Source organism: Myripristis murdjan, chromosome 22 (assembly GCF_902150065.1).
Source record: "Myripristis murdjan chromosome 22, fMyrMur1.1, whole genome shotgun sequence".
Classification (NCBI taxonomy): domain Eukaryota; kingdom Metazoa; phylum Chordata; class Actinopteri; order Holocentriformes; family Holocentridae; genus Myripristis; species Myripristis murdjan.
Window position 1 is genome coordinate 12,671,092 of NC_044001.1, and position 26,855 is coordinate 12,697,946.

Consider the following 26,855-nt stretch of genomic DNA (forward strand, 5'->3'; position numbering starts at 1 on the left):
ATTCACCCAGTTTCAATTAAGCCTAGACTGCCTCTCATCTGGGCTTGTGTAATAATTCATGGAGCTTGAGCAACAGTTCCTGAGCCAGCCGCATAAGAATCAACACATCAAAACCAATGACAGCCTTTGTTCTTCTGACCCTGTTACCTGTTCACGGAAAAAATGGTGCAAATTCATAACAGTAATTACCGCCAGTGCACCGGATTTCAACCAATAGGAATTCTTCACTGAAGTCGTTTTAAGGTTATGGCTGGCTCTAAGGGGAAAGTGCTATTTTCAGTTACGCATCTTAATACATCAAGAAATACTAAAGCAGTTACTTTGCGATTTAGCTAGGAAAGATAATGAGAAACACACACACATTCATGAACAAATATGACGAGTGTCATGAGAGTTGAGGTCTGGTTGACACCTCCAGTGTTGCTTCTCCCATGTTTGTGTTTAACATAAATGTATTCTAAAGCCCTAACACCCAGTAGAGACATGGTAACCATAACAACAAGGTCAAACCCAGTCCAGTGGAGTTTGAGCTAAATGGCCTGAGGCTACATGAGGACTGGAGATGAGCCAGAGTGACACACAGAAACAGAGAGCAAGAAAGTGAAAGGGCGAGAAAACAAGAGAGCCTCATACTTGGGAATACAGTTGATATGCATAAACTATTCTCTAACGTAATGTACATGTCTGTGCCCACGTTTGTCAATGAGTAAAACCAACCATGCTATTTGCTCTTATTTATAATTTATCATGTAACATTCTAGAGGTAATTTTCTTATTCAAATAAGCATAGCAGGTAAGTATAAAAGTAAGTACTATGTTTCTATATTTGGTGCAGTGCAGAGGAAAGTTTTCGATGATTCTATGAAGTAGTTTTAACAGTTTCCTCTAAGTGACACAGCAAGGTGCTACTGTAATAAATCTAATCCCATTGCTATTTTTTTCCCCACAGAACTTGGGACAGATAAGTACAAGGATTTTTGGAGGGGGTAGCTTGCTGTAGGTAAGTATGACAGGTAAGTATAAAGTAAGCTAAGTTAATCTCACAGACATTTTCCCAGCAGGTAACAATATAGGAGGTATTAGGTTCTGAGGTAGGATTAGAGTTTTATAACATTAGAAATGTTGACTGTTACAGAAAAATTTCACTTATTTTAACAAAAGGAAATAGATGGATGTATGAAATTAGTGAAAATATATTTGTAAAATTGAATTTAAGACATTTTAAGTTTTGTTTTGTTTTGTTTTGTTTAAAAGGACCTGCTGATAGTCTGCTTGTGGTTGTGGAAAACCATTTTCCAAGTCCAGAAGATAAGGCTTAAGAGAAACGTCTTTCTCTTTATGAGCCATTTGAGAACTTGGGATGTCCAATCAATGTGCCAAGAGTCAATATAGAGTGTGCTTCAGCAAATGAGCCAAAGAAGCAGTGATAGATTGCTGCTGGTCGTCTCCTGTTGCTAGTTCTAGTGTGTGAGTCAGTGTGTGTGTGTGTGTCTGTGTGTGTGTGTCTGTGTGTACATGTGCATGGCAGGGGTTAGGGAAATGTTTGTACAGCTGTGACAGGCGTTCACTATGCACTGGACACGACTGCTTCTCTAGTGTCCAATTTACCCACTCCAATTCCTAGGAAAGCGTGGCGTGTGTGTGTGTGTGTGTGTGTGTGTGTGTGTGTGTGTTTGTCCATGGTCAGCATTTGAGTGATGTGGGCAATTCCCTTGAGGAGCCTGAAAACGGCAACAGGCAAATGGAGAGAGGTTCATGTGATCTGGTATCTCGAGAAGTGCACATGGTCTGCATTTAAGAACAATAAGAGGCTTCATGGACATGAACAGGCACGATGCTGAGTGGCGCACTAGCATTCAAGGAGTGCTGTGATCATTTGCTTGGCCATGCAGCCTACACCAACCATATTGTTTTAGCTTCTGGTTTCTGTCTTGCATAAAATGTCAGACAAATGAACATGCAGTTTCTGCGGTGTCACAGGTTATGTGATTTACAGGTTTCTTGTCGTATATACAGTATTCAAGAAAACATTCAACATTATATTTTGACAATACTTTACAATTCAGTTTATCCCCACATTGCTTGTACTGTTTAAAATTACTTGATTTTTTCCCCCCAGTATTTGAGGAAACAGTAATAGTTGCACTGGTGTGGTACCAAAGTAACCCACCCCCATCCCCCATCCTCTGACACATGCACATGCACATGCACATACACACACTCACACATACTAAGCGTCTCAGCAGTGTCAGAATGAAACACAATCTGGCTCCCAGTGTGAAGGACAAAGCCATCGTTCTGTGCTGGGCAGCCAGTGTTAGGTGCACACCGGGCAGGGTTAAGAATATATTATATGGACTGGTCGCTAAACCATTATAGTTTAAAAATGAATGAACTGCTGTGCAACAACCAGTTCAGATGGGATGGGAGAAGAGAGGGGAGGGGGGTTAAGGAGACTTATGGATCTCTGCTCTGGTGAAACAAAGTGTGCATTAGTGTGTACCTGTGTAAAGGAGTGTGTAAATTGTTTTTAGAAGTCTATATACATCGAAGTGACATATATTGCTGACCATGAAGTATTTCTGCTGTTTAAATGCATGTCAGTGTGAGTTTGTGCCATTGGTACACTGAACATTTATGCTATAGGTGCATTATTCACCCATCAGAAGTAATGCATGGGCTGTGTCAGTGTGTATGGGACTGTGTGTTTTCATACTGTGCTTTCATAATGTGCGTGTGTGAGTGCTACTTGGTGGCACAAGGTATATTTGGTCTTCAGAGTGCATGTCACTTACCTGGTAGAAGTAAGGATTGGGCTCAGACTCTCCCACCCCATTGAAGTCCTCCACATTGATCAACTGGAAGTCAAAGGTGAGGCCGGGGTTGGGCACCTGGAACTGGGGCAGCAGCTGGACATGGGGCAGGTTCCCCAGGTGCTTGTAGCGCCAGTTATACAGGTTACACAGGCTGAGGGAGACAGAGAGACATGCTGTCACACTGTTGTTCTCTCCATGACAAAAACTTTAAGCTTAACTTTCACAAACTAACTGTGGTTCTCTCTCATTAGTGGCTGACTGATCTGTTTCAGTGGTGTCCCAACACCTGTTTACTGTTTTATGTTCTTGTCAAGCGTCAGACAGTTGCAAGAAAAGCCATACTCTCAACAACTAAATATCTCCGTATATTCTAGGATAGCACTATACTTAGCTTCATCCAAAGTCAGCTTTTGCAAAATCACTCATACATTTAGCCAATCCTGCTAAATCCCTCTAAGATGTGTGTCTGTGGCTGGAGCAGAATGAGCCAAAAGGCAGGGAAACACCCTGGACACATGGGCAGGCCATCACAAGCCAAATTAAGACGGAATCAATCATGGTCAAATCTATGGGCAATTTAGGGTCTCGAAACTGAGAAGAACCCAGAGCCCCCAGATGAAACCCACACAAAGAAAGAGAGAACACCATACAGAAAGGGTCAGGGCCAGAAATATAATTTGGGTCCCTGTTGTTGCCAGGTGACAGTGCTAACCACTGTCACCTCAGTCACCATGCATTTTTTTCCAAATTAAGGTAAAAATAATCAGTCAACTTTGACTTTGCTGTGCTCTATCTAGATAACCCACCTGGCACGTGCACGGCCCTGAGCATCCAGATCTACAGTGGGCACCCCAAGACGCACAAAGCGGGTGAAGAGAGACTGCTCCATGTTGGAGTATTTCTGGAAGGCCATGTTCTTGATGACCGGGGGTAACTGATGGTGGTCTCCAATCATAATCCAACGCTTCAGCCTGCTGTAGCCATCCTCTGGGTTCTACAGGAGGGGGAAAGAAGAGGAAAGTGAGGAATGTTAGGAGGAATCCTTAAAGAGAATGCTTTTTTATCATTTCCATTATTAATATTATAGGTTAAGATATTGAATAGCCAACAATAGATGAACATGCGCATTCAGTATGTGGTTCTGTAATATTTCCAGTTTTATTAAAAGGCTCAAGTTATCATATCATATTCTAAATAACCTGCAATTCAGGTTACCCTCACATTCCAACTTCACTTAAAATTTTTTTTGTTGTTTTGTTTTGTTTATTTATTTATTTAATTTTAACAACAGTCAATGCCCTTTGCATCCCATATTTATATAATGTTGATCAGGTTGTGAAGCAGAGTGCAGGAGAAAAGGCTGCAGCGGCTGTGGTGGCTGGAAGCATTTTAAGGACATGGCTGAATTTAACCTGGCTAGCAGTACGACATGCAGGATGTAGCAGACACTGGAAATACTGTATGTACAGATTAGACAAGTTCTCATAATTGATATCAGTAGCTACAGTTTTATTAGCTGTATCAGTTGAGGTCTATACTCGCTTCCAAACATACCCATACACTGTATACTCACATTATGTAATCCTGGTGCAACAAAATTGTGCAGCTTTGTTAATTAAAATTTTAACTTCATATCTAAAAAAAAAAAAAAAAAAAAAATTGATGCCCTATTTTGTGTATTTAAAACCATATCTGAGGCTGAGCTTACCACTGCAGTTTAACAAGGCAGTGAAGCACAGAGGGCCTGTACTGTATTTTACTCATGACTGCTTCATGCTGCTGCTTACCGCTAATTAGACGAGGTTTAATTGGAGCTTGACCTCAAACAAACCTGATAACCAGCCCTCATAAGTCAAGAGCTGATTCAATCACTGATAAGGATTCAAACGGAGGAAAATGAAGGGGAAGGAGGTTGGAGGATGAGCAGTCTCGTTGTGATGTGCATTAGTACAAGACTCTGACTCCAGCTCACCGATAGAAGAGGCACAGAGAAAGAACCTCTGATGATGTCACTGGACATGCTGATGTGCTTTATGATCTTGTCTGTAAACAGACATTAGCACTATCTCAGACAATTAGGCGCGACCATCAAACACGTGCACCATTACTCTGTATAGTGTCCATTAATCAGGACTTGCTTAACTGGAACAGTTTGGCTGTAACCATGAACAGGTAGGTTTAATAGACAATGACATACTGAGTAAAGATAAAACTAGGCTCGATTTCATAACTTATGCAGGGATTAGGCCTGATATTGAGTAGTCAGGTAGGATATGGGCATAGCTGTAGTGTTTCACAGAAATTATGAGTTTTCCGTTCTTTTTTGCTCAGCTTTAGTCCTAAACTATGAACTGTGGTGAGGGATGGGAGTTGGGACTGCGTAATAGCCAGGTGAGGATTACCTGCAAGAGTAGAGGGATGAAGGTCTCAATCTCCAAAATCTGTGCTGCTTCTTCCATCAGGATGTTGTCGTACTGATCAAGAAAAGCACCAAAAAAAAAAACCGCATTACAGAATAGATGACATTTAATACAAGCTTAACCAGACAGTGAAGTATGTGCAGTTGTTAAAGGAAAAAAAATTCCTGAGGAATCCACCTTAAATCCCAGCTCCACCAGGTCATGGCGTTTGAGTGCAGCATGGGTGCAGGTCATGGCAATGATTTTAGCTTCCTTAACCAGCAGATACTTGGAGCGGTCCAATCCACTCCTCAGCAGCTCAAAGGCCCTGAACTCCTGCCAGGGTAGACAAGAGAGACAGCGAGGGCCTCAAGTCAATAACAGGCTACACTTGTATCTTAGAAATACACCATATGGATGTGAAAGGGAACAAAATATTAGGAAAAAAGCAAGATAAACTTTAATCTCCCCTAAGTGATTAACTGTTTGCAAAATTCCCTCTTAGAGAAATTTGACTATCTTAGACTTGAGTAGCTGTGTAATCATGTATTCATTTACTTCTTTATGTTTGCTCTCATTCCCTGAAGAGTGGGGTGGTGGGGAAAGCTTTAATGGCATTTGGAACGCTATACCTCAAACAATGACAGGTGATTACAGTCTGTTGATGGATAATGGATGATGGATAACATGATTATCTAAGATGAAATAATAACAGCCCCCATAAAAAAGGGTCTCACTTCAATATTTGCAATAAAACACAACCAATACATCAATGTCTACCAATATTCTAAAAATGCAACACGTGGTAACAGCTTAACGTGACATTTACCTTTCTAATAACAGGACATGGTGCTGCTGATAGAATTAATTGATTAGTTGACTGACAGAAAAAGTATTGCTTAGTATTTTGATAATCAGTCACTTTAGTCAACCCCAAACATTTGCCAAGATCACCAAGATGCTAAGATCTGCTTACTTTTCTTCATTTATGTGAGACAAACTAACCACAACTCAAAACTAAAGTCGTCGTAGAAGACAACAGCATAATGGCAGAGAACCTACCCCACCTTTTAAGGAAAATGGATCATTAACCTAATCCTCCTGTTTTCTGCTCTCACTGAACAACAAAGTCTCCTTTCCCCATATCTTTCAGGGCTTCTCTTGGGAGAGTATACCGGGTGTAGGTTACTGCTCAATACTGGCGGCTGGAGGAGCACTTCAGAGCAGATACTCTTACATGTTTTATAGGGGAGTGGGAAGTTAGGGACAGTTTTTACACCAAAATGGAGTTGGTTGACTTCAGAGTACCGATATCATGAAAGCCACGCTGCACAGGGGAAGGGGAGAGGGGCAGTATGGATAAACAGGCGTGCTATTTTCAGGTTGCCACACTGGCTGTGTAGGGGCAGGGAAGGGAGGGGGTGGGGGGTGGGGGGGAGAGTAGTCTCAGAGGGTTCTGGGGAATACATAATTGATGTGTTACTATTTTAACATTAATATTAAACCAATCAAAACATGCAATATTGATGAGTTCTATTTTTAACCCCCACGGCTCCAGTGTGGTTGAAGGGTGAAACCATACTGGTGAGAATTCACAGACAGAGTAAGAAGGGAGACAAGAGAAAAAGAAACAAAGATGTAAGTGATAGTAAATATGCAGTGGGACTGTTGAGGAGGTAACAGGGGAGGGAGACATTTATATTAGATATACACAGGAAGCACATTATGTTCCTGTCTGCCTGTCCATAAAAAAAAATAAAAATAAAAAAAGAGGAGACAGCAATGCTTTCCTAGGATTGTCCTATGGCAGCATATTCCAAAACAGCTTTTACCTTTGCAAACACAGACAGAGGAGCAAATTCAGCAGAATGTAGCTTTCTCTACCCTGCATCAGAGGTCGCCATGGCTCTTAATTGGTGTACAGACTTCGCTGCAGCATGGGTGAGGCTCGGGGAGCAGGGATACGAGTTGTCTGATGCAGTGATACAAAGGCCAGCCAGATAAATCAAGGTCAACACACGTGTTGGGATATTACCTCCAGCCAATAACTTTTTTATTGCTTCTCAGAGGCCTTCGCGGTGTTCTCATAAATCTGCAATGTTATTGCTATCTCTATAGAAATAGCAGATGGGCTGTGGAGAGATAACACATCTTCAGCCCTGTGTCTGTGTGTATGTAAGTGAGAGTGTGAGAAAGTGTGTGAGACAGACAAAAGAGTGCAAAAAGATGATAAGTAATAGCCTTTATCATTCTATCTTGCTATTAGGCATTGCTTTTTTTCCCCCAATGGGACAGCACATTTATCTGGAAATAAATAGTACAAGGGTAGCTTCCTTATATAATGATTCACTCTAACAACTGAAGCAAAGAGACAGGTGTTGACTGGAAATCAGAGAGATGCTAACATGGCAGTGGCACTTTTTGTACATGGGCACATCCACAAAGAGACAGGCAGTGTCTGACCAATCACTGTTAATCTGAGACAGCCTGTCACTGTGGTGCGAGCAAGGGCACAGTTATGTGTGTGCAAGAAGGAATGCGCTACACCTGGAAACACAGCTGGCTAATGGTCTGTGAACAACAACAAAAACTGCTGACATAGCCTCTGTCAGTATCTGTGTGTGTGTGTGTGTGTGTGTGTGTGTGTGTGTGTGTTTGAGTGAAAGACTGATGTGTTTACCTCTGACTGGTTGGAGAGCAATGTGTGTGTGCGTGCATGCATGGTAGCACTTGCATATAAGTGACCTCTTTACATCCCACTGGGTGCTGATCCACAGTGAGAGTGCTAGCATACTCCTTTGTATTTGTGTGCGTGTCTGACCTGCTTACCTCTAGCTGGGTGAAGATCTTCTTGATGTGACGATAGCAGCCCTCTGCGATGTCCATGTCCTCTTCATAGGAGCGGCCCTTGAACACAGGCTGGGGGGCGTTGGAGAAGTACTTGTGAAAGGGGAAGTGTGCGGCCACAGCCTCAACCTCCACTTTCTTGCCCTGTTTGGGCTTGACCTTGCTCATATACTCTTCCCAGCGAGACATCACCTGCAGCAGGGAGAGAGCAGACACACCCGCAGTGATATTCTGTGTTCAGTACTGATAAATACATAAGCTCCTTTCATATTGATCCAGCTGCTTTCTATGTGTGGAGGGATGGGGTGCAAGTTTGCTTGATTGGAGCGGGTGAAACTACACTGACTTTAAGAACTCCACCAGTCCACTTTTAATGCTTAATCCCCCGCTGCATTATAATGAAACCCACCAGAGTTCCGCACAAGATCCACCCACATGGTTAACGTTAGGCTTATGTCAAGCCTGTTTTAGTGTATGGACAACAGGCAAAGAAATTTTTTCACCAATCAGAGCACTTGAGGGCATATCTTACCTAGGACGCCAGTGGTATTGATAATGCTTACAGACATTTTGAAATGTAATTTATGGCTTACTGATGCTCTATTGGACTTTTTACCTTAAATATCCCCTTACCTTAATTATCAAACTAAATACAACTTTTAAATGTAAATGAAATTAAATATTAAATATCACTTGACATTCTGATGAATATCTTTCGGGGTTTACCCAAACAAATAGTTAGCAAATCATCGAGCCCTTGACACACCAAGCCAATGGTTGGCTGCTGGACCTCACTGGGCCTTCTGTGGCTGACAGTCTCCTGCAGTTTGTGCAATGTGTCCTGCACCATTAGTCCTTGTCAGCGGCTTATCAGACAATGCGGCATGTTGAACTGCTGGCAGAGGCCGTGGGAAAGGGGGAGCTTTCTGAGCAGGGCATGAGGAGGAAAAATGGAAATTGGGTTGTGCTGATATTGTTCTAACTAGCTAGAAAGCTAGTTGTGGTAAACAAATCGTCCACAAGCAAAAGACCTTCAGGCTGATAACACTAGATCCAGCTGCGTCTTCTAATCAGACACATTCACTGTCTGAACAGATTCAGAGTGGCATGAAAATGGCACTAATTTGCTTCCTTGTCTTACTGTGGTTGAAGGATTCTGGTCTGCTTTTTTTGAAACTACTGCCCTCCATGATATGGAGAATTATTTCCTCTCATATGAGCGCAGAACATGCATGCATGCCATCAGCATCTATGGCGTTCATTAACAAATTTAGTCAGAGACATGAGTCAATGCAAAGCGATCTGACGGTTGTTCTGAGTTGATGCTAGTTCTTTGAAGTCAGCTTGGCGTATCCCCGGTTTTACACACAAGAAAAAGAATGAACACAGCTCTTATAGAGGTGCTCCTGAACAACTAATAAAACATCCTCAACCCAAACAGCAGGACAGCCCAGCTCTATAAATATCCCTGTAAACAGCACCTTAAAGAATGACATTAATAAGCCTGCTGGAGGACTCACTTAATTGTGTGTTAAATGTCTGTACTGTCTGCCCAAATGGACTATCATGACTTTCAACCCGAACCTCTGTCTACCTTTATTGCCTTATCAATCTCAAGAATTATTGACAGGATAGTCTGTTAATGGTAGGGCTGGGCGACATGGACAAAATCAGACATCACAGTATCTTTAACCAAACACCTTGAATATTGGCACTTTCGTAAGAGGTTTACAAGAGATTTTTGATAATCATTAGCAATGTGCATATGATGACCAAATAGGTAGAGGAAAATAACAAAACACCTAAACCAGACAATTAAGTAAATAGACTATTAAGTAAAGAAAATTGCATTTCTTTATGCAATGCAGCCTTTAAAACCAGGAGAGGATAACACTAATGTCTTCAGACAGTATTATGGTATCCAAAATCCCGGATCCCAGATCAAAATCCTAGTTGATATCTACTCTCATATCGTATCAATAATGTATCAATATATCACCCTTCCACAGTTCATGGACAAAGATTCCACACCCCAATTAACAAGGTTCTTGATAGTCATATGGTCACTTTACAGAGCTAACCTAAGTACAAGAACTCAGCTGTGATAAAGTGTGTGCTGACTTTCCAAGCTCTATGTAGGCAACAAATGAAAAAGGAACCACAGTGTGTGTACGTGAGATGACTGATGAGCCTCTTGCATGGCGCAAAACAGACAGCATGAGCAGCATCAGGCATTAAGTCTGACACAAGACCTCAAGTAACTGCTGTGGCATCTGCTAACTATTTGCTATGGCCTTCGCTAACTGGACACTGATCCGCTATAGGATCTGGTTTGACCTCTCACCCCCATTAATTGCTGTATCATCTGCATCCTACTGGGGCCATCTTTGCACCATCTATCTTTTGCATCTGCCTCACCCTTTCTTGGTGACAGCCACTTCTTTTCAGAAAAAAAAAAGATGGGCTGTTACATAACCTGCCAGGGACACTGACGATGACAGCTACACCCTCAGCTTCTCTTTGTTACAGATGTCTATTTTAGGGCTCTTCTAATGATGCATGGGGATGCAAGTAAGTAATTGTCTGCAGTGGCAATTTTCCTGCAGCCCAAGAGGACAGTGATAATTAGGTGACAGGAATAAACAGAGGGATAATATTGTATCTGGGTATTTGCTGTCTAGGCAAAATGAGAAGTAAGCCCAAGGAGTGGAAACTTCAATAATGTCTGGATGTGATCGACATGAATAACTGAGATACCGGAGAGATAATATATACATCCCTCCTGATCCCCTCTGCCAAATATTTCCCCAAATCCCTGCAACTCTCTCACTCTGTATATTTAAAATTGCAAAGCTATTCAAAGCCATGAAATCCCCATGAGCCATTGGCCGCCAAGTGCTGGAACTGAAATATTTCATTGGTCTCGTCAAAGAAGAATGTAACAAAAAAGTAATGATAGGCGCTTGTCTGGGATATTTTATGTTTTGTTTAAGGATAAAAAAATATACATACAGTTTGGAATGTTAATTTACTCAATGTTTAAACTGGATATAAAGATGACGTAATGCAAAATGATCACATCTCACCCCCTTTGTTTCTATGAATCACGTGAACACACACACACACACACACCCCTGCCAATACCCTTACCTGGTAGAGGTAGAAGTGTCCAGCAGTCTCGCAGGTGTAGGAAACATCTCCAGGGACATCCAAGCTCTCCTGCAGCCTCCCCACTTCTCTAAGCAACTCCAGTCTTCTGGCCAGGACATAATTTACCCTGCCATACCTGAAGACACACACATCACAACACAGTTAGTGAGAAATCCACAGATTTAGCCTTTTGTATCAGGATGCACAGAAAGTGTGTCATACTTCACTCTCTGGCAACTAGCACTCCAGACTCAAGAATTATAGAATGATTCAAGAAAAAAATAGCTGTGTATAAGGTTGAACCTTCTGTATGAAGAAACAGATTCAGAACTGTGTGACAGGGTCGATTTCCTGCCAGAAAGGTAGTGTACCCTCAAAACACAATTAAAAACTTCTGAACATGTATATGTAAAGGCTATTTTCTCTGAATTTCAGACATTATAAGACCTTGAAATTAGATAGTTAATGATTCAACATGTGGATTTAAGATTTACAATTTAGAAAGGTCGGGAACTACAGAATCCTTAAGAAATCCTGTAATTATTCTGCATGATGCATCACACAGTTGTAATTTAGGCCAAATTTGAAATATTGCTTAAGATCAGCAAGGCTTAGCAGTCATTTATTATGATCACAGGTTCATTTGAGGGCCTGACTCTCCTCTCGTGTAAACTGTGACTGTGTCAAGCCATTCTGATATCAGATGATGTGAAAGAAACATGATTCACAATTATAAATGCCTTGGAAAAGGGGCTTTCCCCATAAATTTGCAAATCAAAGTGGAAATCTAAATTTTTTACACTAATTCAATGTGGTACATGAATACAACGGCTAAACAAATCAATGTATTTGACCACTGTACTAACACTGCAGAGGATGGTAAATATCTAGTAATGATTTCCTATCATGCATTGCATTGTGCAGCTAAAACAATATCACAGAAAGGCAATTAGTGAGTAGCAATAAGACATAGCACACACACATACAGAGGGTGGCTAGGGTCATAGGGTAATGCTGGAGGTAAGCTCTATTTTTAGACCCTCTGCAAAGCTCAGTCAGCAGATGACTCAAAGACAATCACACTGTCCTGCCTGCTTGGCCTGGATAAAACCGAATAAAAATTGTAAGTGACCTTGTTTCCCAGGATGACAAAACTGGTGATGCATTCATACTCTCTGAGACAGAGAAAACCAGACTGGATATACCGGTATGAATTCACACAAAGGTCTGCATTTTTAAAACACTGATGTCAGCAGTACTGTTTTTTTTCCCCCAAAAAATCCAACAAATATAAAAAAGTGCACTGCAGTGAAAATGTTTATGATGAAAACTGAAGGGGAATGGATCATTCAATATCTACCATGGGCAAAAGTGCCACCATAAGATACTAAAAAGGTTTTTGCACACCCTTCTTGGCTCATGCACAATTTATTTATTATGATTATTTTTTTAACTTTCATGCAATGGAGTACAGTGTGTGGGATCTCTTTGTTTACTGATTTGCAAAAAGGGGCACCATGACAATTTCTGACAGCAATTATTTGTAATGGAAACTAAGAGGTCCAAACGTAGCCTGGCTATGACTGCATATGCAACTCGGATCTGCTCAAGGGTCTCCATGTTTCTACCAACATCCACCATGCAAGTTTCAATAAATCATCCCAATATAGATCATGTAATGCGGGGAGGCATTGTTAATTGATGGTCCTGTAGCGTTCCCTTTGTTAGGCATTCGATGGAGCACTGCATTCCATTTTTCATCCCATATACAGTGTTAATTAAAATTCTCTGGTTCTTTTCTCTTGCTGGTGTCAGTGGGGTGGAAAGAGTGTGGAGTGTGCACGTTGTTAGGAGGCAGCCAGGCAGGCAGTAACATACTCAATGCTTCTTGCTAATGCTCTTTCTTTTATGTCTGTCTGCCACTGCATAATTTAAGAACGTAACAGACTGCTGCCATGCACAGACCTCAGCTCCCATATGACACTATTCATACTAGTCATACACCCCAATAGCGCACTAGTCATACACTTGCAGCACAAGTGATCGAAATGCGTAACTCCTCCCTTCCTCCTCTCTGAGCACCGCTGAGAGCTATAGGGTGCAATTTGCTCAGTGCCACAGATGGTTATGGTGGTAATTAAGAATGTAGGCTGTAAGACACTTTAAATAGAAGCAGCATAAGAACTAAATTAATATTCACTAATGTTAAGCTATTTATATTCAAAAGATCTTCCTTGTTTAGAGGAGAGACTGGTTGGCCAGGAAAAAAAATAAACAAATAAATAAAAGAAAGGTTTCGGCTGGTTCATCTAACGGTGGCATTAAATATAGTAGCAGCCATGCAGAACTGTAAATGTTTTGGGTATCCTGAGATATTCTCTTTCATTCTCAAGTCTGTCATGAGTGGATTAAATGTGCTGGCTCCCCCTCTCATTTCCCATCTATGTCTCAGTAGTAACGACTGAGTCACTGTCCTTCAAGGCATTACACACACACACAAACACGGAAAGAAGAGCTTAGACAAAAGCGTGGGTGAGGGAGCTGGGGACTACCACTACCAAGGGCTGCCCTGACAGGACTAGAGAGGTTTTTCTCTGAGGCTGTCCGTTCTGTGCCCTGCCACTAGTGCGCCATGCAGCATAGCAGCACTGCATGCTTTTGTGCGTGTGAAGTGTGCAAACTATAGAGGGAAGTTCTCAGGACTCAAAACTCTTTCTACGCTCATTAATATGCCCCACCATAAACAATTAGGGTTTGATGGATATTAGTAGCTGGTCAGACCTTGAAGAAGATTGAGAGTTCATATGCGTTGGTCTGTTTAGTTGCCTTACTCATGTAATAAATTATTTTGCTTCATTCAAAGATGGAGTGCTTTTATTTTTCCATGGTTGTCTGCATCACCTAAGACTTATATCAAGTAAGACTTCCAGGATTTTGATTCTGAATGGACTTTCACCTGCCTCACTAAAGCCACTAGAGCCATGCAGCACTTCCTTCTCTTTGCAAAAAAAAAAAAAAAAAAAAAATTAGTAGCCGTCCTTTTATTAATTATTAGATATTCACCAGTCAGTGTCATTTTCTACCAATATGATGACGAGTCCAGTCTCTAAACATGTTATGACATAGTATTTTCTTTGCACATTTTATTTCTCATAAAATTCAGTGTCCGTTACATGCTGACATTAAATATTTAGTAATATGTGTCAGTCATGCTCAAAGGTTTTTTTCCTGGTTAAAAACAGGACCTTAATTTTAGTCAGCCACAACTATAACTATAGACTTCAAGATGTCAGGGTACAGTATATACTTTGAAAATAGGTCAGCCAATGGCAAGCCAAACTTGCCATTAAATATCTGACTTGTATGCAGAATGACCAATTTCCAAAGGCATTCCCAAATCTTTTGAAGTTTCTAATTTTCTGTGACTTTCCAGACCTGGAAAATTTAGTTTTCTGTCTATGAATATCTGTGTGTACCCCATTCTCCACAGAGTTGCAATAGTCTGCTGCTGACCACCATTTCTTGGAAAAGATTTTCACACTAGCCAGCAAGAATAGGTACAAGGTCAGCTCATGCAGACCCGATTTTGTGATGAAAGGGTTAATCAGGCAGGAATTGCCTGTGAGTGCAGGGCTGAAGGGAGGGATCTCTTACATTGGTGTGAAGGCCTGGGAGGGCTGTGATGCCTAATGAAGATAAACCAGGCCATAGACTGGCATATGGGAGTATCGAGTGGCCCTGTCACTGTGTTGGCTTAAGACTTATTATGTGTGTGGGCAGCTGGGCTGCTTTTATGTATGTGTATGTGCATGTGTGTGTATGTGTGTGTGTTTTCAGCCTTTGTGAAAATATATTGGCTTTTGTAGGGCACATGCATTTAGACTGTGAGTCTGTAAGCAAGTTCTGAATCAGTCCTTACACGTGCATGTCTGTATGCAAGTTGCCTCAAATTTCACATGTGAATTTCTGTTAAAGTGCATATTTCTATGTGTGTACGTGTGTCCACCTGTTCCCTGCTGTCCTCACCTGCTGAAGTCCTTCTCAGTCTCCAGCTCCTCCTCTCCGTGGCCCAGACGCAGGAGGTGGCGCTCGTCGATGTCCAGAGCCATGATCTTTTCAAACAGCTGGTTCAGAGCCTAGTGTGGAACGCACAATGGGAACAAGTAAACAGCCTCAGACATGAAGAATCATTTCTTAGGTGTGTGTGTATTTTTGTCACCTATCATGGGTACATATGCATATACATCTGCTTTGTCTTTCTATTTCCTTTTTCCAGTCCCTGTGGATTTTGACTGAACCGGGGCTGTTGACAAGCTGAATGGGTATTTAGCATGCTTTGAGGCATGCTTCTATTCCTGTATGAGGACTATAAATGGTGGGGGAGGAACTATTCCACGAGAATAAGGCTTTTCATAATTATATTCAGCAATGCTTCCTTTAGCTAAGGTTCCTTCTGGCAAGCTGCTGTCGGTGTAAAACAGCAGCAGATTACTTTATGATTAAATACTGAGGGTGTAAGACTGGGGCACTGGGGAGCTTAGATTTTAATTTTCCTCCATGATTCGGATATGACTTTTTTCACCTGATTAATGGGCAAGTCTGCGCAGGAGCTATGAATTCTCTAGACAGCTTCATTGTTTTACAAGCAAGGTGATGGCAAAACGTGTCACTGATCAGAGATGTTTTTACGTGGTTTGTGGCCATTCTGTGTCCTGTACTCACTGTATGTGTGGCTGTGTGTATACCTGGTTTGAATGTGTCACTATGAGGGTCCTCTGTTCAGGAAAGTTGTGATAGAGATTAGAGATGATCTGAACAGCAACATCAGTTTTTCCGGTACCTGGCGGCCCGACAACCTGAAGAAAGGAGGGGAATGAGAAGGGATGCATGAGGAGAAATTAGGAATGAGAAAGTTAATACACAGAAGAGGAGAGATGAGGAGAAAATAGGAGAGAAGAGAAACATAGTTAGCTGTTAGGTTACATTGAAAGGCCCTTGCTTCAGAGACAATTTAGTACTTGTGACAGCGAGACACTGTGCCTGTCAGAATGGGCTCGCCTGGCGCCCCATCGTTAGCCCTGTTCAGACGGGCCCGGTGCAGCATGGCTGCCGTGCCGCCTGGCATGCCAGGTCTCTCCCAAAGTGCACACAGACAAGCAAGGACACAGTGCAAGTGAGAAGAAGGAAAGCTACACAAGGCCATAGGTAGCTTTCAAGCCTCTTTGTTATCTGAAGTCATTCATTATCATTATTATTATTATTATTCATTATTCATCAGTAGACAGGTTATAAGAAGCCTTGTATTTAATTAACTGAGGGAAATAAGCACAACTAATTTACCAGATAAATATTTATGAAACAATTTAGTCGTGGTGTGTTATCTCAGGTGAGTAATTTCTGCTAAAAATAGGGAGTACAATTAGTAGCCTTCCCTGTCTAAGACAGTACATAAACAGCTTCTCAGTTTCCCGACATGAAAGGCAAGCCACACGGGGAGGGTGGTAGTGTGTGTCTATCTTGGCTGCTAACGACTGTGACACATGCCAGGGAGGGGTGTTGGAGGGGGCGAGGAGAAGAGCCGAGCAAGGCAAACATGCAGAGTTGTTTTATGACTGCTGATAGCCAACTTGCCATATTTACCTCGGCTAGCTGCACAATAAATAACAACTCGAGACCTGCTGCCAGCAACCAATCACCGAGTGGGAATGACACTTTTGTTAAAACAGCATGTGGTGTGAGAGCGTCTTATCCTACTCCAGCAATAGCAGGCTGGAATGATATGGATGTGGCCATGTGTATGACATTGCACTTGGGAGTGTCTATAGCTATAAGCTTATGTGGTTTTATGTGTGGCAGAGTATGTATATTTCACTGGCAATGCCCAAGTTAATTTACAGAGGGGTTTTCAGTCCACTGTGTCACCACAAGTGCCTAAGCTCTGCATGAGTGATGGGTACAGGGATGCCAAATAACAGCATATTGGTGGGAGAGTCCCCTTAGTATACATCACTTAGGTTGGTCTAAGTGGCTGCAAATCTTAGGATTTATAACAGCCAGCAGAGACGACATGCACCTGCTATATCAGCAGTCACTAGAATATCAACTGTGCCCAACTAGCAAGCATCACACCCACAGACATGCATAACTTAGGAGCTAAATTTTAAAACTTTGTCTGCCACTGCCACTGAAATCAACTTCAGAGATTACAGACAAAATGAACAAGCAAGGGCCTTCAGCTGCTGGAGTCCTGTTGGCTTGGGGTATGCTGGGAGAATATAAGTAGTGGGAGAATGGGGTTTGTACAGTTTGGCCTGAAGGTGGTGCTACAGGAAAAACCTCAAGGTCACAAAAGTTGATAGGATTCATTCTCTGGGTAGCATGAATGTGCTTCAAAATTTCATGGCATCCCCCCAATAGATTTTGAGATATCAAAGTTGACATTTTGACTTACCACCGCATCCAAACATGATGCAGTGCAAGTGAGGGAACATTTATCACATTCAAAACATTTCCATGGTTGTAGGAACCCTGAAATTATTTTGTGAAACAATGAATATTGGCAGACATCCCTACCATAGTGAGTCCTGGCTGCATTCCTGCTCGTATGGCTTCAAGCTGCGTAGGAGTAAACTGAATGGTGTTCCTGTAAGAAATACAACATTTACATTACTGTCAATTTTAACAACAAACCAAGTAATAAGTCTGAGATATTGGAACCTTGACAACAGCAACCATTTGGACACCATAGTGAAGAATAGTTCAATAAGGGCTGCTCCATTGAACTTACTATCATGATTTTAATCATGATATGTGACTGAAAATGGTAAGATACTATTTGATCATTCTTAATAACTGAAACCTTTTTTGTTAACCACAGCCTTTTCTCTACTCCTTTAATTTAATAATTTCCAACAATAAATGTAGGCGCACCCTCAAAGCATCAAAACATAACATACTGTAACTAACAAGCCAGAAAAATCCCCAGGAAACAGGCACAGACAAACAAATTAAAATAGTCAGAAGTTCAAACAGGACACAAATCTGCACTGACAGAGCTATAAAAAGCATGCCTTTTGTGTTTTTATACTGTTTCTGCTGCAGAGATGGTTTCCTTAAATTCCCTTAAGACACAGAGCCTGACCTGACACAGAAACAACCCACACACACATATTAAAACATCAGCATACAATCCATGAACATATAAAACACAACCTTTGGGTAGAGATTAAAGCTGAGGTCTTGCACCATACTAAACCTACAACACAGCCCTGAGATCAAATGTGAGTGTTGTATCTGAGGTCTGTGAACTCAGTGGGCTGAGATGAGGTGTGGCAATATTTAAAGAGGTCAGGCCCTGACCTCGTTTTAGCAAAGGTTAGGTTTTCCCAGACACCACACAGCTTTTTGACCTCTAGCTGACTTGTGAACTGTGAGGCCTGATTCTTGGCCTTCACCCTCACCGTTTAGGCTGGTTGTAGGGGTAAGGCCCACGGTTGGGAGTGACATGGGGCTCAACAATCAAGGTCAAGTCTTCCTCTTTGTCTTCCACTTCCTCATCAGCCTTCCTCTTCTTCCCTTTGTCTGTTGTTTTTTGCACAGGGAACCTTATTCTGGAACAAACAAAAGGTCCAAGGTTGATGAATATTTAAGGTTTGGCCATAGAGGATTGAAAAAAAATAGCATCTAGCAAAGTGATTAATTATAGCCATTCCCAACTGGAGTGGGAGTTTATTACATCGAGACATACATTACCAACTGTATACAAGGCACTACAATATCAAAAAAACAAACAAACAAAAAAAAAAAAAACAGATGGAAATAAAAAAAAAATTCTTTGGTTCTATGATTGTGTCCTTCATCATTTAACTAGGGCAATCTAACCCTTCTTGGCATTATCATTTGATCATTGGACGTCTGACCCCTACCTGAAGGGTGGCACCTGCAGTTCAGGATTCTCTTCAGTGACCTTAACAGTGTAACCTGGGAAACAAGATCGTAAATGGTCCAGGGATAAAAAGGTGTCGTTGAAGTCCAACGTGGAGATCTGATTGGGCATTTTGGAGTAGTGGGCACTGCCTGGGTCACCATAGCCCAGGATAATGTCATGAAGCCAGTCTGGGACAACACACTCTGTGTTCATCAGATGTCTGATTGTCTCAAGCACTGCCTGGTAAAGACACAAGACAGTTGGATATATTTCAAACCAACATGTAACATCATGAAAAATGACTTGAGGAAAAAAGTATCGCAAAACCAGAGATAACTTGGCTGGATAAATAAAAAATGAGGTGGGTTGACAGGAGAGTGGGCAGGAGTGAGTTATTTGTGTGTTTGTAAATTACATTTTTATGCATCAAACCCTAAATGGAAACTTGTTTACTTTTATCTCTGTCTTACATCAGAAATAAAGACGAATGTTTCTTCAATAGCTATTAGTTATTAGGCATTTCAAATTAAAACGAAAACAAAAACATTTCATTTCAAAAACGTGTCACTACTTTGGCTTTGAAAGAAAGAACAGGTGCGCAAGGTGAGAAATAACAGATCTGACAAAGCCAGAATGAAAAATAAAAGAATAAGAAAAAAAGGTTTTTGTGCATGGTTAACAATGAAATAAACAAAACTGAGAAAAACAACATAAAACAGATGTCACAAATGACAATATTTCACAGGCTAATGTGGTTAAGGTTTTCATAAATGGCAGTAAAATTGTAATTATCTGTGGAACACTGGCTCGTGAAACTAGGTCATAGGGTAGAGATTTCCTTTTTTTTCTTAACCTTCTCCTACCAGCAAGCTTCTTCAGGAGTGCAACCTGATCCTACAGTATGCATAACCTATGAGCTTGTTGCCAGAAATGGATTCCAGGAGAGGGGGAGAGGAGGGGGCAAGCATCACAAGGTCACAGGGAGAAATGTCTCTGTTTGGGATCAGTGGGAGGGGGGCCTTGAGTTGGGGGGTAATCTCAGAGTTGCCCTGGCCCCAACCTCACAGCTACAAGACCCAAGCAGTATAATACATGTGATTGATCACCCAGGACTGATGTTGTGAGGGCGAGAGCTCAAGGTCTGAAGAGGCTGTACTCAAATAGAAAGGAAAAGGAGGGGAACAGAAAGATGGAGAAAGGAGGAGATGGCATGCTTGTCTAAGTTTACTGAAAGGGCTGATCTGTGTGTCCAATCTGTAGTCCAAACCTTGAAATTATTCTCCTTAGGTTTCCGTCTCATAATGATGTTGAAGGTCTCATAGGGATCCTCAGTGCCATTCTGAATGCTGCTGGTCATGTCCTGTTGGTACTGGTTTGGGTCCAGCCATACCCGAAATGTTCTGGAGTCCCCTCGCAGCTTAGGTTTTGGTTCAGGTCCTAGATCAGAGTGGATCGGGGAGAATAATTGTTACAACTGACAACAAGAAAAACATATTTTGACAGGATATCAGTGTGGTCAGGAACAGTGGCAAAGCGATGAGAACCTCCTCCAAGTCCAGGTGCATAAGTAGAACCACATCATCATGTTTGGAATCTGTCCTCTTGAAATAATTTACAGTTTAAAGCACATCCAGCATTAGCTCTCTGCCTCTTTTAGAAAGGGCAACAGGGTACAATTCCTGCTCCGTAATAGACCTTGACCTCCCTTTTGACGTGAAGCAAGCCCGTAGAGAATTTCCCTACATCGATCAACAACGCTTCACATTATTATTTACACTGACTATTTACATGATTAACCATTACCCTTTCAACAAGCATACCTAATTTATGAACTCTTGACAATATTATTGTTGTTATTCTAAGTATAACAAACATTCATACCTAAAACCGAGCCCATAACTACTTTATAAAAAGAAATGTTGATATGTGTGCTATGTGCCATGCAATTTCAGCCAGCTGCCAAATGTAGAGCACATATGGTTTAACCTCAGCTCAAGAGTCAAGGGAGTTGCATAATTTTCAAGCTAACCTGTACAAGCCTGATTCATGAATATGCAGCTTATGAACTAGAATCAATGACGTACAGCCCTACTGAAAGCACTTCATTTTTTCCTCAGATTCCATTTTATCATTTCCTTATTTCCAAGACTACATATTTATTAGTAAGAAGAGTGTAGTGTGTTGAATTTCTGTCATACTAATTGCCAAAACGGTATACTATGGATACTGTTTAGTATTAGTAGTGTATGTAGCGTGTATTTGGGACACAAGGATAGATTCCATGAATCTGTCCATGTTTATCGCATGGCACAAATCACATGTGACTAATCACTGTGGAATCGGGACACTTTCAGTGCTTATATAACTGAGACGGCACACATAACATTTACCATGATGGGTGTACATTCTTGACCTTACAGTATGTAAGATTAGGACTTCGGTCTACTGAAAGGCTTGCAGTAGGTTAAGAGTTCTTCATCTTCCTATTAGTCTGAGGAGTTTCCACATTTGTATCTATGTGTTTGCACATACACAAACACACCCTGTTAAGTTAACCCTGAAAAAAAAAAAAACAACAGAACAGAATAGCAGTGATAATGGTCACCCTGTCCTTTCATTTTCCTTAACTAGCCCTGCTACAGCGTCCCTGTGCCTGACCTCAACAGGAACAGCATAGTGATGCCTCTCAGGCAGGATCAAGAATTACATTGGGATGCCTGACAGGCAGGGCGAGGGCTTTAGGCTTACTCCCATTGGGAGCCAATGTGGTGCAGCAAGTGCAGCTTTCACAGACATCTAAATAGGATTCTTGTGTGAGGCTGCAGGGCAGACAGCAGGATAGTGAAACTCAATCGTGTTGGCCTCTGGTGTGTGTGTATGTGTGTGTGCGTGTGTCTGGCTGTGTGGGGATCATCAAATCCCCCTTACTAAAATGAGTGCAGTGATGGCTGAAGAGTGGAAGCTACACCCTCAACACCAGGGGATAACAGTGTGGACAGCTGGGCCAAGCTGTGTGTGAGCAGTCAAGACAGGTAGGGCTTATGTGTCACTGCAATAAACTGCCAGTTATTAAAACATGGGATTAAATCAATGCAGGATTTACTGAAAAGCCTCAAGCATTTATTCATTTTATTCAGGTGGAATCTACATAATGATCCCAAATTTGAATATCCATCTTGAATTTTTCCAATAAAAAAAATATATATATATATTTTTTTTTTTTTCTGAGAGCACTGCATATGCTAATCCCCTGCTATCTGTTAGTCGGTGGATAGTGTCCCAAAATGCGCCTCTCAGCTTGTGTCTCCCCACGCCTTCACCAAGTGCCCAGTGATTAATGTGACACCACCCCTCGACCCAGTAAGCCAGCGTACCACTCATCCCCCTTGGGGATCTGAAAGTTTAACTAAGCCGACAGTGGCAGGGGCATGTTCCCTAGCAGGATGTCTGTTCAGAAAGCCCTGCCCTCTGCATATTTAATCCAAACAGAAGAGAGAAGATAGGGGACAGGGTGCTGCAGTACATGGACACATGTTCCGACAGGGGAAAAGGCAAACACTTAGAATAGCAGGGCTACAGGCTAACTCGGGTTAACCAACCACTTGGAGGGACTGCTCTGGGCTGTGGGGGGAGCAGGAGGAAATGGAGCAGATCACTTTGTTGGACATATATGCTATCCAGGAAGAAATTTCGAGCTAGTCTTAGGTGGGCTCTTTGTCTATAAACACAAATGAAATACACTAATTCCCCTCCAGTGAGCCTTCTTTTTGATGAGGGTAAATTTTATGATTTTTATTAAAAAAAAAACGCGGTGTCATTCAGAGTAAATAATATGCTCTGCTAAAAATATACTCAATGGCAACAGCTTGTTTCAGAGTTAGAGGTGAGAGTAGCATATGCGGCAAATTACTGTATTCTGCCAGAGAAGCATGTCTGGTATTCTATTACAGAGGCACATCCATCAGATACAGCCAATGCAACTCTTGTGTTAAATCCAATAAATAAAGCCGGGGCAGGGCAGAGAGCTCTAAGGTGTTGTTGTCGACCTTAGGTTAATGGAATGTTAATGTGGACAGGTCAGGTCGCACTGTGACTGTCACCATGACAACACCACCCTGACCCCCTGCCCGGGAGCTGGCACTCCAGGTGTGTGGGGGAGACTGATGAGAGGGAGGATGTCATATGTACAAGTAATGATATTCATGTATCAGTGGTGAATGTTTTCATGTGTGTGCATGCACACATTTAGTACATGTGAGCGTACCCTCCTCAATGACGCGTCCCTTATCATCTAGCATGCCCTGCACCTCGCAGCCTCTCACGTACACCAAGCCAGTCTGCTCCACAAAGGGCTGGCGCCGGTCGAAGCGTGTGCCGTAGGGCAGGTTGGGGCGCACCGTGATCAGAAAGCAAACATCGTGCTTCCGCAGCCCTAGAGAGAAAGAGGTTAGAGAGAGAGAAAGAGAGAGGGAGAAATGAGTATTGTGGGGAGGTTTAGAGACAGAGCAAGCGAAACCGCCCTGTCAGCGTTTGCCTGATCTTTAAAACATGAAGCTCTAATTATTCTATGGGGAAACGGTCAGGGTAGGGAAATGAAATCATACTCCCCCCCTCCACTGAACTACAAAAAATGAGAGTAACCATAAAGGGTGCATGAGCAAAGGAGGCAGTCAATGGAGAAAACAACAAAAGAAACATTTTTGAGGCTAGCACCTGAAAGACATTAAAGACCAGCTGAATGTCTGCAGATCATAGCTAAAAGATGAGATTCTTAGTTAATATACACTAATGTGGGATACATCAAGAGCACCTTTTCAATCAAAGAAACCCTCTATCTTTACTTCTACAGCACATACACACTTAGAAACCCGATGTATTTCATGTTTTAACTCGTGCCATACACAGTTGGCATACATTGGCATGTGAACACAATCTATATCATTCTCTGGAGAGCTACAGCTATCAGCCTGCCTACGGATTCAGGGTGCTTTCTATGTTCTCAGTGAATCAATGTCTTTGAGGCTGACATGCTACAGTTAACATTATTTACAGTCCCCTACCACACTGAAAGGGAGAGAAAGAAGATGGGGAAATAAAACAAAGACCACCTTCCCACCAACACAAACCTAGTTCTGATTCAGGGCTGGTGCTAGTGTCTATCAACCAGTTTGCTTTTCCACAGGCTCATTATGTCACTGTACACATCTGTATATACATCTCTGCTTTCCCAGCATCATGTAACAGACACGGATATTCACTGCTGCTGTCCCAGTGCAGCAAGCAGGACATGATGTAAAAACTATCTCCTCACAGTGGCTACACCATAGCAGCAGCAGCTTGAGGGGGTGGCTTCTGTCCTGTAGGCAGAACAGGGGAGCTCACAAGGGAAATACACTGTAAAAGGTGTCAGAGGCTGATATAATTTTTCAATAAACAGGGTTTAAAATAGGTTGTTACATAGCATGATGCTTCACAACTGTTGATGTGATTGCCTCGGCTACTAATTGACATTTTACAGTATTCAGCAGGATCTCGATTCAGCTGTTAGAAACACTGATAGAAACACTGAAATGATAATCCTGCCTTTACGTAAACAGTTCTTGCTTCTTGCCCAGCAAAGAGTTGGTGCCGCTCTGGAACCAGTTTTTCTGGGCCAAGAGCCAATTCTTTGACTGCCAAAACACAACAAACACGTTTGAGATTAGGCACCAACTCTGAACCAGCCCTGGAACTGCCTTGGTGGAAAAAAGGGGCTAAGTGGTAGGGGCTATCCAGAAACGGCATGTCCTCACAGAGACACAAGGTGAGGAGGGGTCATGAGTCAAGACCTGGTAGAACTGAACAGAGTGGTAAGGGAAATTTTCATTTCACTGTATGTGTCCATCTAGATCAGTGGTTCTCAAACTCTTTTCAGTGATGTACCCCCTATGAGATATTTTTTCAGCCAAGTACCCCCTAACTAGACCGTGGGGTGGGGGTGGGGGGTGGGGCGGGATGTCAGGGTTTTTTCAGGATGATGATTTTTTTTTTTTTTTAACCAGATAAAACTCATTGAGATAAAATGCAATCTCTTTTTCAAGAGTGACCTGGCCAAGATGGCAGCACATTAAACACATGACCAAACAAGTTGAATACTGATATTAAAATTCAGTATTTAATTATGAACTTCCATTTATATTTTAATGAATATTTATTAGCCTAAATAATGTTTTTGCAGGAGGCCTGCATGGATGCTAATTAAAAAATAAATAAATAAATATATATATATATATATATATATATATATATATATATATTTTAAAAATCTCACGTACCCCATGGAGTTCCTCCACGTACCCCCAGGGGTTACGCGTACCCCCATTTGAGAAACAGTGATCTAGATAAATTGAAACATAGACCCTTAGAAATAAACAGATGGAGACTAATTCATACCTTCCCACTCATGCTTAATATGATCTCTTATGTTGAGGTTGACAGTGACATCGGCTCGAACACGAGCAGGCCAGTTCTCTCCAATGTTGGGCTTGGCAACCTCTACTATGGAGAAGGCAGTGATCGTCTGAGCCATCCTGGCCCAGCCACCAAACACCACTCCCCCATACTCTGACTGCCTGCATGGAGCCAAACACACAACATATAGACAGAGGAACAGACAATGAACATTCGTCAAACAGAAATGACCGCCAGACATTTGGAAAGATTCTAAACATAAAAGTTTAAAGAAATTTATACTAGTTCTGAGAAATTTCCACAACCGCTATGAGCTGAGAGATCAAAAACCAATAAGTCATCCTGCTGTATTCTAAAAATCTCTTTGGCTAGTAACAGAGTTCAAGTGCTTGGTGAGGTTTAAGGTATACCACCTGGTGTGGCTGGTGGACTGTTGAGGATTGACATACCCAAAATAACCAAGCAACAGACTTTAGCAAGACTGTTAGGTCAAGACATCATAAACACATCACAAGGTCAGTGGTTCAAGTCTCCAGACAATCTCACAAAATCTAGACAACTCCATCAAATGATTCCTGAACAAGGCACTCATCCTCCAGTTAGTTCAGTGGAGCTATTCTTTGGCTCATGTATGTACGGCAAGATTTTGCCAAAAAGCTTCGGGGCTCATTAACACTCCGTGCCATTTTAGCAGCACGAGGAAGTTTTTTGTGCTCATTTTCATTGTGAGTGCAGTTTTTAACACATTGCTTTTCAGTTGCTGCTGCTTCACATTCGCCTATTCTATGGACCATGCATTTTTTGGAGGAGATCCTGCATACCCCAAGTTGAAAAAAGGTTGACTTATAGTGCAAAGGCTCCCTACATCTCTGTTGTTGTTTTTTTTTTGTTTGTTTTTTCCCTCTCCATACCATCTAATTGGATTGATGGGGAGGTAGGATTTCTGTGGTGATTCTGTGAACAAACATTGGGCCCTTAAGTCAGTCTTACTTTTAGCCATTACCAAGTTAGTATCTAAAGAAACACTGGGCCTACTGCAATGATGATGTGGGCCTAAAACCGATGCATTATGCTTCGACATGTCCAAAGATATCAAAACAGCCTGCTCCACTCCTGTCAGATCAAAACTGGACTAAAACTCCAGGCTCTACAATTTTAAGAAGCACATTCTCCTAAAAATAACTCCATGCTCCCTGAAAATTTGAATAAGTGAGCACATGTAATTTGTGACTCAAACTCAGGGTTGGATATGTTCAATTAGGTTTG

At 41.8% G+C, this 26,855-nt stretch overlaps 1 protein-coding gene across 1 annotated transcript in view; it reads right to left on the minus strand.

The window, feature by feature from the left end:
• The window catches only part of aqr (aquarius intron-binding spliceosomal factor), a 63,264-nt gene that overhangs the window by 15,240 nt on the left and 21,169 nt on the right, over positions 1 to 26,855 (minus strand). The window contains exons 17-30 of the mRNA XM_030044275.1: positions 25,572 to 25,750; positions 23,404 to 23,571; positions 20,407 to 20,576; positions 19,138 to 19,379; positions 18,673 to 18,822; positions 17,786 to 17,855; positions 15,958 to 16,068; positions 15,239 to 15,348; positions 11,213 to 11,348; positions 8,045 to 8,254; positions 5,414 to 5,551; positions 5,219 to 5,290; positions 3,623 to 3,810; positions 2,796 to 2,967 (exon numbers count right to left, since the gene is read on the minus strand). Of these exons, the coding sequence (XP_029900135.1) occupies positions 2,796 to 2,967; positions 3,623 to 3,810; positions 5,219 to 5,290; positions 5,414 to 5,551; positions 8,045 to 8,254; positions 11,213 to 11,348; positions 15,239 to 15,348; positions 15,958 to 16,068; positions 17,786 to 17,855; positions 18,673 to 18,822; positions 19,138 to 19,379; positions 20,407 to 20,576; positions 23,404 to 23,571; positions 25,572 to 25,750 (2,116 nt within the window). The remainder of the gene's footprint in view (positions 1 to 2,795; positions 2,968 to 3,622; positions 3,811 to 5,218; positions 5,291 to 5,413; positions 5,552 to 8,044; positions 8,255 to 11,212; positions 11,349 to 15,238; positions 15,349 to 15,957; positions 16,069 to 17,785; positions 17,856 to 18,672; positions 18,823 to 19,137; positions 19,380 to 20,406; positions 20,577 to 23,403; positions 23,572 to 25,571; positions 25,751 to 26,855) is intronic.